General features: G+C 35.7%; 1 protein-coding gene across 1 annotated transcript in view; it reads left to right on the top strand.

The window, feature by feature from the left end:
- The first annotated feature begins 8,038 nt into the window (after positions 1-8,038).
- The window catches only part of LOC133531353 (glycerol kinase-like), a 28,126-nt gene continuing 20,679 nt past the window's right edge, over positions 8,039-15,485 (top strand). Inside the window, exons 1-6 of the mRNA XM_061869558.1 lie at positions 8,039-8,537; positions 8,956-9,129; positions 11,201-11,348; positions 12,052-12,203; positions 12,434-12,682; positions 12,765-12,934. Of these exons, the coding sequence (XP_061725542.1) occupies positions 8,295-8,537; positions 8,956-9,129; positions 11,201-11,348; positions 12,052-12,203; positions 12,434-12,682; positions 12,765-12,934 (1,136 nt within the window). The 5' untranslated portion in view covers positions 8,039-8,294. The remainder of the gene's footprint in view (positions 8,538-8,955; positions 9,130-11,200; positions 11,349-12,051; positions 12,204-12,433; positions 12,683-12,764; positions 12,935-15,485) is intronic.

Raw genomic sequence — 15,485 nt, 5'->3', positions numbered from 1 at the left:
TTCATTCAAGCATCGGTTGGTCAAGATATGGGACGATACACCAGATGACGTGCGTGCCGCGAGCAACCCATTCTATGGGACAATGCGTAAAGTTATACAGGTTAAAGGAGAGCGATTTGAGCTAATGAATTAATTATGTAAATATAAAGTAAGCTTAAAATAAAAATAAGTTTAAAATTCAGATCTGAAGTTTTTGATGTTTTGGCTAGTTTAAATTAGGACACTTAATCTACCCAACCCTGCATATATTGCCTAATAATAACAAAGTATCGAAAAAGTTATGAGTATTTTTTGACAACTCTGAATAATTCTCATTTTTTTGTCATCGCCCATTACATAAATTGACTAAGCCCCACAGTAAGCTCAAGAAGGCTTGTGTTGTGGGTACTCAGACAATGATATATATATATGGTAAAATTTGCACTTAATGTTATATATATAAGTGTGGATGAAACTAAATATGATTCGATTTTAAGTGATAATTATTTATAAATAAAATATATAAGTGAAATAGTACCGATAAATAAAGAAGTGGACATAACAAATAAAAAAAAATATGTAAATGTAGGTTCGGGGTAATATCTCCTAGAAACCCTCTGAAGTAAGTACCTATTATATTCTGAAATCCGATCCGAACGATGTGTTCCGATACCAATATGTTTGGCCACTTTGGCCGTGTACAGCTCCGGCTAAGTAAAGCAATTATTAGGCAGCTCTGTTTGTTATTTTAATGTTTTATTAACTTTTAATGAAGTTACGAGGGTTGATTGAAAAATTCGCGGCCTGGCCAATTTAAAAAAAAATACTTTTTTCTTGTTTCTGTCGCCATTTTGAACTGTCATTATTCAACTGTCTTCCCGCGAAATTTCAATTGGCGTCTATATTTCAAAGCAATTTTACGGCATATTTAAAGTTACGTGTCGGTAGATATCGTGAAAATGGAGAAATTAGAGCAGTGTGATTAAATACCTGCATAAAAAAGGATTGACACCGAAGCAAATTTATGATGATATGCAAAGTACATTAGGGCAATCCTGTCCATCATATACGATGGTGAAAAAATGGGCAGCTGAATTCAAGCGTGGACGAGATAGTATCGCTGATGACCCTCGTCCCGGAAGGCCAACAACGGTGACTAACACGGACAATGTGGCAATTATATGCGAAATGATAATGAAAGACCGGCGATTAAAGGTGCGGGAAATAGCTGACATCGTAGGCATCTCTTATGAAAGAACTCAAAATATTATAGTCAACGAATTAGGTTTTTCCAAGGTGTCGGCGAGATGGGTCCCGAGGCTTCTTTCAGTGTCTCTTTGAATGTCTAGACCTGTATGAAGCCGATACTCAAGACTTTTTGGACAGATTTGTAACTATAGACGAGACGTGGGTCCACCACAATACACCAGACACCAATCGAAGCAGGGGGTTCGTCCTGGATCTCCGCTTCCCAAAAAAGCCAATGCAATTTTGTCGGCCAATAAAGTCATGGCATCTGTTTTCTGGGATGCAAAGGGAAATCTCCAGAGAGGTAAAACTATAAATTCCGACTATTATTGCGAGTTATTTCGCAGATTACGCGAGGCTCTGAAGATGAAAGGACCTGGAATGTTGACAAAGATCTTCCACCAGGACAATGCACGTGTTCACACGTCACTAAAATCGATCGAGGAGATTGCCAAATGTGGGTTTGAATTATTGCCCCACCCACCCTATTCACCCAATTTAATACAATCGGACTTTCATCTATTCCCCAATTAAAAAAAACATATGGGTGGTATGAAATTTTCAAGCAACGCCGAGGTCCAAGCTGAGGTGAATGCCTATTTTGAAGGTCTCGAGGAATGCTTCTTCAAAAGTGGTGTAATGGCTCCGGAATCCAGATGGTAACAAGTGCATTCAATTCGACGGGGACTAGGTAGAAAGATAAAAATAAATTTAAAAAACCTCTGTTTTGTTTTTATAATTCAGGCCGCGAATTTTTCAATCCACCCTCGTATAATTTAAATATTTTATTTGGTCAAAGTTAGGTTCTAAAGGAAAGTTAGGGTGTGTAACGGTAGTCATTTTGCCAACCTTTGAGTCATGTATTACATGGGTTTTCCTCTGATAAGGGGATATCATATAGATAACATATTAACATCCAAATAATCATAACAAAAAAGACCACTAGGTATGTAGAATCTATGAAGACCTACCAAAGAAGATTGCAATAGTAGCGGATCATATCATACAGATACAGAGGGTATAACTTCCAAAAGTAACCACCAAAATTAAAACCATCACCCACCTCCAACAAAAATGAAATTCAACAAAAGGAAATTGTTTTCTAACCACAATAGAAAAAGAAAAGTAGATGTAGGTATACTAGGTATGAGGCATGACCCAAAGGTAAGATCCTATTTATCTGAGATCTATGGAACCATTTAAAATAAAACATTTTAATATACTCAGAGCCAATATAAATTCAGGGGACACAAATCCGTAAAGAGAAACTGACCCATCATTCAATAAACTATAACAGAATAGTAGGACACAGGACACCAATATTATTAACAATAATAAAGTTGACAAAAACACATACTTATAAGTATACTAAATAAATCTATAAATTGGATCGGCACCCAAAATAACCTGAATATAACAAAAGTCATCTTCAGCGGAACTTAGTTATTTCACAACGTCAATAGTCAATAAATTATTTCCTACCAATACGAAATGAAAGGTTCACAGACTTATCCCCAAAGAGCATATAATCACTACGTTCTATTTCAATTCTTATCCCGAAAGCTCTTTCAAACCAAATTTCTAAATAACAAACGAACGTAGTATCTCTTATTAGTCTGTACAACAAACGAGACGCTATAAGAACGCTAAGGATACATTTCTTTTTTAACAATTATGGCCTGGATGCGAGTCCTTTAAGCCAAGCTAAGGATAGAGATATGGAAGGTAGAGGCAAGGAACAGAATCACCTGAGGCAGAACTATAGTGAGATTTTTCTAACATCACATATTTGACACATGACAGCACCCATATAATGTAAATGTGTATGATCCATTCACATAATTAAAAACAAAACCGCGCAATTATAATATGTCTTTCGTTACCACTTAAACTACACTCACTTTTTGAATGTAATTATGCTTATAGTTATTTTTTTCGCATCGTATATCTGAAGTATTTAACTATAATAAATCACTGCACAAACGTTTACGTCCTAAGGGTCTTTTTTTTTAAAACCAGCGTTGTGGTCAAATCATTTTTTTCGATTCGGGTAACATATTCGTAAGTTAAAGATAATCGATAAAATCGATATATTTATAACCTACAGAAAATACAAAAATAAGGTATTATAACTAAGAAAACATTAACTTACACAAATACTTTTAAAAATCCATTATAATAATAGATCTTTACCGTACGATTTGCAAAAATATGTCGATTTCTGAGCGGATCAAATTTGACGTCAAAATCATTCGTTTGTCAAATGTCAAATGCGCAGTCTGTCGAAGTTTCTCCGCCTTACTATGCGCATATTCCGTTTCTTTTCGTATTTTTCACCTGGCTTTATTTTTGGATTCTTCTCTTTCACATCTGGTTACCTTGGCTCGTATTTTTGGACTTTGCTTGTATTTGAATTTAGTTGACTTTGGATCTAAAAATGCCTGATTTTGCTAATACTAAGTAGTCAGTATTAGCAAAATTGGTTCCTAATATTGATTTTTTATATAGGTAATCGATTCGATCTCACAAATCGTAACTGTAATCGATCCGATTGCTGGATTTGACATATTATGTTGTCTTAGCCACATCACTTCAAACATCAAATGTCATGTGTCAAATATGTGATGTTAGAAAAATCTCACTATATTGCAATTTGCAAAACTTGCAAAAGTGCCCAGCTGTCAGCTATAAATAACGGTTCCAAATCTCTCCAGAGTAGCTGAGAACCTAAGCGCTATTGACGGAGTGAAGTTCGCTATGTTTTATTTTCTGAAGTATTCTAGGTATTGTAGCGCCACCTATTTATAGTTTATTGTCGAACACTTTTTGGTATATTCTGTTCCTTGCCTCTACCTTCCATAGATAGAGATTTATAACAAACGATTTAAAACGTAGTGATTATATGCTCTTTGATTTATAACACGTAGAAATGTCAAATCCTTAATGTCAACGTATAGCTATAAGCATAGATTAGTATATATTACTACATTTACTACTGTACTGGCCGGGTACAAACGGCTTGGCGGGCCAACAAAAACGATCGCAGCGCTTGATGTGGCCAAAGTTGGCGACCAATTTCGCTGTGTATGGGTATTTCTCAGTTAGTATGTTCGCGATAAACTCAAAAACTACTGAACGCATTTTCATGTGGTTTTCACCAATTAATAGAGTGATTCTGGAGGAAGATTTAGGTGTATAATTTATTAAGGTTTTATGTAAATTGGTTGAAATATGACGATGTTTGCTAAAGATGTCGGAAAAAAATGACGTTGTCTAGGAGCTTTATTCGAAAACGCTGCCTAATCCGTTTGAGATATAACAACACAATGTATGGTGGGATTGTTTCTTGTTAATTGGTCTACAAAAAAGTCCGCGATGGTATATATCTATCTTTTCAGGATAACTTACTATACCCATTCTTAACTTCTAAAAAAAGATCACATACTCATATTATCTGGTATTTGCAAAGCTATTTACACGAATATAATATTAATCATTAAAAAATTAAATATGTTAGTTACATTAAGCATTTCATACAGATTTTATATAAATTGGATCGAAATATGTTTAAAATAATTTTAATATAATCAAGTCTTACGGGAATAAAAAAAAAAATAACGGCTAAACATTTTCTCTAGCTTATGTCAACACAGATTTAATGTTTGCTTGATGGATAATACAGTATACTCATTAGGTGATTGTAATGATTATAACTATAATGTCAGTTATTGGAATACCCTCAAAAGCATTTTTTTTTTCGCGTAGGGCCAGACGCATAGACTTAGACCAAGTTAAGTTAGCAGTGATTTTGATAGCACAGACTGTGCAAGTGTTATTTTCAACGTCCATCTTCTACGAATTTATCAATTATCTCCTCATCTTCATTTTGTCTGTCGTTTCTCAAGTCAAGCGTATGGCCGGGAACGATGACGAATGAGATAACATAATCGTACTATAGGTGTAAGTTGCTTTTTAAAATTCATAAAAAGAACAACGTTTTTTATATTTGAAAACATCACAAGACAAGACACGATCATCATCATCATCAACAAAAGACTAAGTATGCTATCAAAACACAACAAAACATTTTTTCCTTTAATTTGTAACGAAAGATCAACGAATAATATTGACATAATATTAAATACACAAATAATTCTCACTGCTTTCAGTAAAGCTAAAAACCAAATGTGTTTAACCTTAGAAACGAATAGATTTCGCGCATTAAACTGCATTATAAAACATGTTTTTAAGGATGTTTTAAGGAGATAATCTTTATTTTGCTGCGCTCATTAATCTTGAGCGCCTACTGAGTTGCCAACTTTAGGCGGCGCTGCCATCGTGCACCCGGCCAATAAGGTCTATAAATTATGTATGGACGGTTGGGGTCAAGTTCCAATTACATCCACACTTTGTCAGGCCTGATATCAGACCCGATTTCGAGCCCGAGAAAGAAATTGACAAAGGCAGGCTTGTGGCGAATAGTAGGGATACTTCCCCTACTATTCGCTACAAACCTATCCTTCGCAGACCTGAGGGGTTTTACTCACGCCGCTCCCACTGGGAAAGGAACAGGCCTTGCAGGAGTTGACTACTATTTATTAGTAGCTACTCAAAAATACAATCTGTAAATAGCGAAATTGTTTTGGTCCACAGTTAACTTCTATTCTCCATTCTCACTTTCCTTTCTTTTCGTCTTCGGTGGTGACGTGGCCCTTTCGGTCGCGACACCAATCTTGTCATAAAAAAGGCAGTCGCTGTCGACCAAACTGTGTAGTCGCGTTAAAAAAAAATGTAAACAGATATGATTGATATGAACTTATTATTTCTCTATTAATTTTAAAGTGCAGAGCAGAGCAGAGTAAAATTGGAGCAAGCATTAAACACGAGTCAAATTCAAATAGGGAAATTAGAATATAATAGTTCCAATTTTACAAAACCTGTGGTTTAAAATTGTAACAGTGTTGAAGGCAATGCCGGGAGGTTTAGATATTTTCGAGTGTAAGAAGTAAATACCATCCTCCACCTTAGCGCTCATGCACCGATGAAAACTGGCGATGATTATTTTAATTTCTTTACGACAAACATATCCGCTGACACTCTGACAAGATTTGTGCAATTTGATTCCGCTAAGTTAGACGTGATAGAGTGCATCTATGGAGGTACGTGCGTGGAAAAGACGTCCTATGCCTGAAATTCATTAGTACAAGAAGGACCCGAACCGCGACATCATTACTCATGTGTTTATTTTAAATAATATCTGGAGCGAATTGTTTACGGAGATAGAGAGTGACACGAAATTACCAGGAATTTTCTTAATGTGCACGTTACCTGTCCTTACTTTACCTCCGGAATATCTTGAATTCAAGTCCAGTTTTATGTTAAGGTCAAAGAAGAAACGCTCAGTTGAGAACTAGGCAAGTCAGTTATACGCAGATGAAAGAGTTCTAAGTCAGACTGAGTCATAGAAGACGAAGCTAATACAGCTTTGTACACAAGTATGAACAAAGGTAAAAAGAAGAACAATTCAATGGGGTTGGCAACTGTCAAAGGTTTGCATAGATGGCGCCATCATAGCTTGCCCCTGTCTCTAGTTTTGTTCTATGAGATTTGGCTTAAAGTACTGGAATCCAGGTCACAAAATTCAAAAAAGAAAAACAAGAATTTGACACAATTCTAGGGATTGACAGGGCAAGCTATGATGGCGCCATCTGTTTAATACTTCGACCGGCCAACCCCATTACTTACAACACCTAGTCTATTACCTTAATCTTGAATTTTTTTAAAGGTCCTTTTTTATTTTTCTTAAATAACTCGTAAACGGTGGCAGATAGCAAAAAATGTTCTTTCACGCAAATAATCTACATAGATTTGCCTATAAGAAAGATTCAGTAACATAACATTAAAAATCCACCCCCCTCCCCCTCTCCCGTACCCGTTAGCGCCACCCCCATCCATCAGTACCTAAGTAGTACCTTTATCTAGAGTTGTGCCCGCTCGGTCTTTAAAAAGAGCGCTCCGATATCGGTCAATCGGTCAAACGAACTAGTTCGCTCTTTTAGGTCCTTTAGTTCCTTTAGTTCAGGAGCAAATCTCGAGATCTGAATGAGGGTGACTAGGTTATATCTTGCTCTCGCTCGCAAATAAACAGAGCGAGAGCGTGAGAGAGCGAATTTCTTGACCTTGACTCATTCCGATCATTCGCTCCCGACCGATTTGTTACTTGGTACTGAGGGCCTACCGCGAACCACGTTCGACGTGTTGCCTCTCTGTCGCACTTGTAAATTCGTACGTAAGTGTGACAGGGAGGCAACCCGTCGAACGTAGTTCGCGGTAGGCCCGCTGACATACTGACTACTGAACTAAAGGACCGAGACCGATTAAGAGCGCTTAAGATGAACTAGTTCCTTTCGGTCTGTGGTGGGATTTCATTCCTTTTAGTTCTTCGGTCCTGACCGACTCAAGCCTACCTTTATCTACAACTATGCGAAAATTCGCTTATACACGAATCATTTTCCCGTTTTTTCTTTCGTTTGGTGGCCTTCAAGTAGACCTAATATTATGTAGTACGAAAGTACCTACATATACTGATGCATATGTAGATGTGCACGCAGTATACATACCTAGTTTCGGATACAAAATAGAGATAGCGCTTCGAAAGTAGTTTCCTTAACAGGCTTCAAGAGGGCTCTCTATTCCTGTATACTTTACTCTTTGCTGTATAGTAAAGCGAGTAGAGTAAAGCTACTGTGGCATTCAAGGTTGTTGTTGACTTCTATTTTGAAATTTGTCTCCTTCGATTTATTTTCTTGTCTGACATAAACAGATAAAATAAAGTGAGCAATGACTAGTATTAAAGTACTTTTTGTTATGAAATTCAATACAATATAAGGTTTTTCAAAATTTAGTGACAGTCAGTTGAACAGGATTTCGTTAATTATAATTTTGTTATCTGTTAAAAATCTTGTTAGAATTTATTATTGTGATAATACTCGCGCGTATTAGATAAGGGTCATCCGGTAATACTGATCCATTTTGAAACACAAGATTGATAGAAAACTGCGGTGGAAATGACTGAGTACGGGAAATTCGGACCTCTCGTCGGCGCCATTGACGAGGGCACCTCTAGCGCAAGATTTATCATTTTCAAAGCCAACTCTTCGGAAGTCGTCGCGTTGCATCAAAAATCTTTGGATCAGCATTTCCCTCAGGAAGGGTGGGTTGAACAAGATCCTATGGCTATTCTCGAAGTTGTGACAACATGCGTAGAAAAAGCAGTCGAGAAACTAGAAGCAATGGGCGGAAGAGCTAAGGTATATTATTAATTTTTTATACAAATATTTAGCCGAATTCTAAACCTAGCCGATTATAAATTAATTTTATGTCTTTATAACTTTTCTGATAATGTGGACAATGCAACAGTAATTCTAAAATATAATGAGATAAAGAAATCTCAGAATTGTTGGTTCATAGATTTGCTGCAATTAGCAAATAAATTTAATTCACTATTCACCGAAATGTAATTATTTCATTACTTAATGTGGAACAATTTCATGTAGAAATAAAACACCTTCATTTGTACCTATTGTATACTTTTCATTTTGGGGCAACTGACCCTGTCCCCAAGCTTACTACCTTATCCCTTATTTGCTATATTAGAAAGAAATAAAATACTTCTATAATGTCGTGTATAGCATATGGACCAAGTATAACTTAATTTAATATTTCTAGGATATATTAGCAGTGGGAGTAACAAATCAGCGAGAAACTACAATAGTATGGGATCGTAATACAGGAAAACCTTTGTACAATGCTATAGTGTGGCTTGACATGAGAACAACAGCCACTATAGACAAACTCCTGGACACTGTGCCTAACAAAACTAGAAATCAGAACTATCTTAAGGTAAAATTATAAAATCTTGTTATTCTTTTGTCCTGTTATGGCAAAACAGCATAACTAGACAGAATAAGATATGCTAAAACAAGTTGTGTCTTTGTAAGATCTACCTTATTCTTTGAACTTTGCTCCATTGACAATGGCAGCTCTAGTGCTAGATTTTATTATTGTGATAAGATATACCTACCAGATACTAAAGTTTGGTCTATCTCTGTAAATCTTGTTTTCCTTAAATCATTTAAATTATTATATAGTGATGATATCACTTAATTTGGGAGAACACTTGTGATTGTGTACTTGACAAATCCAGACTAGTTTTGTAGAAGTACATTTATTTTTTAGTACATTGCAGTAATGATGGCATTTCCCTGAAACTGAAACGTTTGTGGCATTTCAGTAAGAGAAGCTTGCTAGATATAATAATTTTCTTGACATCTTCTAGGTCGCTTTGGCATTGAGAATATTTAAAATGAGTGGCAGATGGTATTTTTAAAGAAAACATTTTGTATGTAACCTTGGGCTCTATTTTGTCATTAAGTCATGGTCAGTATATCTGCACCAATACAGTTATGGACATTGGATTTGTTCTAAACTACAATGAAACTGTTAACAAACATACATATTATTTACATTCTTAGTTACTTGCACATTTATGTGATGTTGCGTGGCTTAGCTGCTAATATTATAGTGATATGAATCAAAGGTCTTCAGATTAGGATACAAAGGTTAGTAATTACTGTTAAAACATAGTGCAAGAAACTATGTTCTCTTTAAACATTATGGCCTCAGTATAAAGTATATGCTTATCTCTGCTCACTTCTCAGAAGTAAGTGTGAGATAATCTTTAACAAGAGAACAACCGAATGCAATAAGTAGTTTTAAATTATGAAGTAATCAACATCTTATAGTAATACAAAACACGCTAGCTCCTGGTATAGTCTGTATCGGAGCAGCTGAGGTGCTCAAAAATATCTGAATATGCATCCTAATGCATTGACAATAGAGGCGTGTTCAGATTTTTCTGAGCACTCTGGCCGATCTGATGTATCTGGTGGTGACTGTACTAGGGTCACGCCATTATATTTATAATGATTATTGTATTTATACACCTTATGTCTTTATTTTGTTTTTACCTTCATTAAGCACTAGCAACCTGCCCCGGCTTTGCATGGGTTACAAAAAACCTTATCAAATTATACACCTAATGAGGAATCAAGAATCACTCTATTCATATCCATTCAGTAGTTTTTGAGTTTAATGCGAAAGTACACATAAAACAGACAAACGCGGGAGGGGGAGGTGTTTATTTATTTTATTTGTTGTAGTGATATGTTTATACCTATACTCATTTCAATGTATAACTATAATCACTAATTTAGCTCATACATACATTTAGTACATACTCATAATATTAATATAACTCCAAGCCACTCAAGTTTCTGACTGTCAGCAAGTTAGGGACGATATATTAAGGGTCTGCCTGAAGAACCAGCATTTTATTTAGTTAGTAAATACATTGCAACATTATGCCGAGGCAAGCTCCTATTTGAAATTCATAAATGTTTTTATCTTAAGTGTACAACTCAGTTTCTTGGATGACTAAATCTAAATGTAAGGTATTAATTTTTAGTAAATATGTTACACTGTTTGTAAGCACTGCCAGTTCATGTGATGTTTATTAAAAATAAAACTATTACTGTAAAACCATACTTTAAACCATTCCTGAAAGCAAATTATATTATACTTTAAAAAATACTGAAATTACTATAGGTATTCCTATAAAATTTGAGGAGTTCCTTCAGTTTCTCCTGAATCCCATCTTCAGATCCTGATTTGATGACAAAGAGACCAAAACCATTTCAAACAACAAGTTAGAGTAATTGGCGAGCATACATTAAAAAAAAAACCTCCACATCTTGTCTAGCAGTTTGTACAATAACCTGAAAGTATTGTACCAATATAAATTATTTGGTTTTCTGTATAATGTTTATGATCTTAGGAGATAATCTTTGTTGCAATGTGTCATAATTTCAACTTTCTTGTCATATTTCTGACTAAAACATGACTATATTTCTAGCCGCTGTGTGGTTTACCACTGTCCCCGTACTTCAGTGCTGTGAAGCTTAGGTGGCTCATTGATAATGTGGACTCAGTGAAGCAGGCTATGAAGAATGGCACATGCTGCTTTGGTACTGTGGATACTTGGATTATTTGGAATTTAACTGGTATGATTCTGACTTTTTAGTAATTGTGATAGGTACTTTTAATTGGAACAAAGCATGGTTTAAAATTGTGATGGTATGATGATATTGATGAGTAATTGTGGCCTGTTGTAGTGGCCTCATTAGGATAATGAGGCATATTTTAATGAATTTCTAAAACCTTATAAATTTATTGGTATCTAAATAAGATTAATATCTGTGTACTTTGCTTGAGTGCAATTGGTTTAGATTAACCTACAACAGTTAAAATATTGTTATCTAAGCTGATATGTTATCATTAGTATGACATGATTAGGCTTATATTAAAAGCCACGGTGAATGTATTAAGACTGGAATTCTCTAGTATATTTACTGCTGTTTTATCACAATAGATAAAACCGGTGGTTATGCTTTATCCACGGTGGTAAACTAGACCATGTAACCTTTTCAGTGATGCTTTTCTTGCTAAAAAATTATTTAGGAAACAATATTATTCTATTGGGAAAATTTTCAGCATTGAAATTGACTTAAAAATATAGTTAATACCTATGGATCGTGTCATTCACGACGACGCGTTTTTTGACTCGTGTTGTCGTGTTATTAAAGACTAGATTTGACAAATCTGCGCGACATCGTTGATGAGACGAACTATAATTAATAAAAAATACATTTAATGTAAACCAAATGCGGACGATTGAACCGGCCGTTTACCTTTATAATATTTTAGGTGGACCCAATGGTGGAAAACATGTAACTGACGTGTCAAATGCCTCAAGAACAATGCTGATGAACATTGAAAACTTGAAGTGGGATCCGTTACTGTTGAAGTTTTTTGAAATCACAAGTCCTGTCCTGCCAGAAATTAAATCCAGTTCAGAGGTAAAATAGGTCGTATTGACATCAATGGTGTTGATTACAATAATATTTATTCAATCATTGTTATTACATTTACTGTGGTGTGTCACAAATCAAGGTCCTGACCATCCTGCACAACGACACGCGCAAAAATATCTGACGCAATCTTGTTTGTAGTGTCATGCACGTGTCATTTATGTTTATTCGCCATTCATTGTTCAAGATATTATTGCAGATATATGTCGTCATTTCAGGTATATGGTTACATAACTGATGGACCACTCAGGGAAATTCCAATATCAGGCTGCCTAGGTGATCAGCAAGCCGCATTAGTAGGTCAAATGTGCCTACAGAGGGGTCAGGCGAAAGCTACATATGGCACAGGTTGTTTTGTGCTTTACAACACGGGTGACATTCGTGTCAATTCCAGTAGAGGTTTGCTGACTACTGTTGCTTTTCAGTTGGGTAGCAAAAACCCACCTGTTTATGCTCTAGAAGGTTCGGTTAGTTTCCATTTACGTTTTATAAATTTTTTTGTAATGAATAGTTTTTTTACTGTTTTTTTTAATGGTAATTAATTTTAAGGTTGCTATAGCCGGCGCTGCGTTGGGATGGTTGAAAGATAATATAGGATTGTTGGAAAGTGCCAAGGACTCGCAAGAACTAGCGGAGAACGCATCTGAAAACGGTAGTGTTGTGTTTGTGCCTGCCTTTAGCGGACTGTATGCGCCCTATTGGAGGCAGGATGCTAGAGGGTAAGTTCATTTAAAATGTTACGTTTGTAATGAAAGTAGGATAGTTGTTATTAAAGATATAGCCTTTTAAGGGGGATGGATTTTACTATAATACAATGTCTTTGTACAACTATTATAGTGGAGCCGTTATCCACGTATGTATAGTACGATGAATTTTATCACCCCCATACCTGTTTTTTCTTAACTATTTTTAAATTGCACTCCCGCAAAGTATCATGGCGCGAAACACAACTGCGCTTCGTTAGTCATTATCTGTCCAAAAAACCGTATTACATTAAAAAAAACGACGGCTTACATTTTAAGTGTAAATGTCACAGAGAATTTTCCACAATTACTCGAGATTTAATAACAAAAAGAAATATCGTCTCTAATTTTTTTAAAACCTAGTCATTCTTTTTTTGTGTTCAATGATAGGATATTCTCTGAAAGTTGACATCAAAATGATAGCGCTAGTTAAAACATTTCACAAGTTACACGATTCCAAACAAGACCTTTTGTAATGAGCGTCAACTTTAGTTCCAAAGAATAATTTATTCGCATTTTTGTTTACATATCCTTAAATTATCAAATCACAAACAAGAAAGAAATCTTGTTTAATAAAAAACAAAACGAATAAATCGTTATAGTAGGCGATCGTCTTGATCAGTTTTCCCTTATCTCGGATATGTCCGGGTCAAGTCCGGGGAGCGTGACGGCCATGCGATATCTCCCCTGCGCCCGATTCACGGCGACTTTTATCATGTAAATAATTGCGTACAAGTACTGCAAAATGTGGTCAGTTATTTTAACCCTGTAATGTAATGGTAGTTCCATGAAGGCGTCCAGAAGCTGCGTCTGAAGAAACTTCAGAAACTTGCACCATTCATCGTCCCTGGTAATATCAGCTTCACAGAAAACTTGTGCTGGAATGAGCTCTGTCTTATGGCATGGGGATTTTCTTGCTGCCACAGTTGATTGTTTCAGTGGTTCGTATAGCCGGATCTTGTAAAAGTAGCTTCGTCTGTCCACATAATTATACGCAAAAAAAGCTTCGTCACCTTGCGTTCTTCTTAAAATCCAGGAGGAATAAACTTGCACTTTTATCGGGCTCGGTAATGTCTTGAACCCGTCGGAAGTGATAGGGGTTGTTAACTGCAGAATGCAGACCCTCTCTCTTTAAAATTTTCCTCACTGCTATTTGTCTAGTGCTCAGTCTCGGGTTTTCTATGATCACGATAATGCTTGAAATTTCCTCTTCGTCTTCAGGTGCCACAAGACGAACACGGTCGTTGACAGGGTGTCTTATCTTGTGCCATTTGCAGTCAGTTGCAAATGAATACGAACGAATGTCGGGACGGGAAAGAACCTCTCGTACGTTCTTTCAGCATCATTAGCGTTCCGATTGCACAATCCGTAATCAAATTGAATATTGCCAATTTCTTGATTATTATAGAGGCGATAGGCACGTTCCATGTTGACAAAAATATCGTAAAAAATATCAATTGCACAGAAATAAGCTGTGTTATCACAATACTCTAACATCAGAATCCTCGTCAATTTATTTATTGTTTTTTTTTTTCTGAATGCTTGACAATTTTTTCAACTTAACGCACTGATATCTTACGCCCATTTTTTTCAGTATGTTGACCTACATCTTTTTTATGTTAGGGTATTAATTTTTAAACGAGGTTTAATTTTTAAGGACCTTACATAACCTAACCTACTGATAGACAAGTAATCGCTAATTTTAAACAGTGCGCACGTATTTTGAAAATAAGTGGACGCTAATTACAGAAGGTCTTGTTTGGACTTGTGTAACCTGTAAAATATTTTAACTAGCGCTATCTTCGTCTTTAAAATTCTATAAAGGAATGATTATATTGTAGAATTTTAAAGACGAAGATGTGGCAGAAAGAATCAAAAATCTCGGTGCACCTAGCAGAACAGAGAAAACTGAAGCCGTTCTGGAGATAGCGGGGCGTTACGGGTTGAAAGAATATAATATAAATGGAACAAAACGTGAGAGTTACGACGAAGGCGGATAGGGAGCCACTTGAGCTGTGAACGGAAGTTAAATACTTGGTCATATTTGCGTAATCTAAATGCGTATCTAAACTGTCTGCATACAGTTTATATGCAAACATTTTTGATAGAGGAGAAAAGTTTTTGTCAAAATAAAATTACAATGAATGTGGAAAGGATTAATCAAACTTCTTAGCTGAATAAATATGAGTAGACGCCGGAGTTTTATCGCAATGATGTCACAATAGGATAGTTTGGGAAGTAAATGAAGCGGTGTTCATTAATATAGAGATGTTAATTAAATTTTAATTATGAGGCATTTGGATTTTCACGATATGAATTACCATAAGTCAATTGTCAATTGATTAATTTATCAACGTCGTTCTTTCATGAACTGACTCTCTATAACAGATCAAAAGTTGTTTTAAATAACTTGCGGTTAGGCTACGTCTCTAACGGAATATATCCACTTCAAAAAGGAAAAGCTCTCCACCTCAACAGACGTTATTGTTGCATATTTGTAAAGTTTGCGGTTATCAAAGCAGGATTT

The sequence above is a fragment of the Cydia pomonella genome, chromosome 1, assembly GCF_033807575.1.
Source record: "Cydia pomonella isolate Wapato2018A chromosome 1, ilCydPomo1, whole genome shotgun sequence".
Classification (NCBI taxonomy): Eukaryota; Metazoa; Arthropoda; class Insecta; order Lepidoptera; family Tortricidae; genus Cydia; species Cydia pomonella.
The sequence above is the reverse complement of the archived record's forward strand: the minus strand, read 5'-3'. Positions and strand labels throughout refer to the sequence as shown.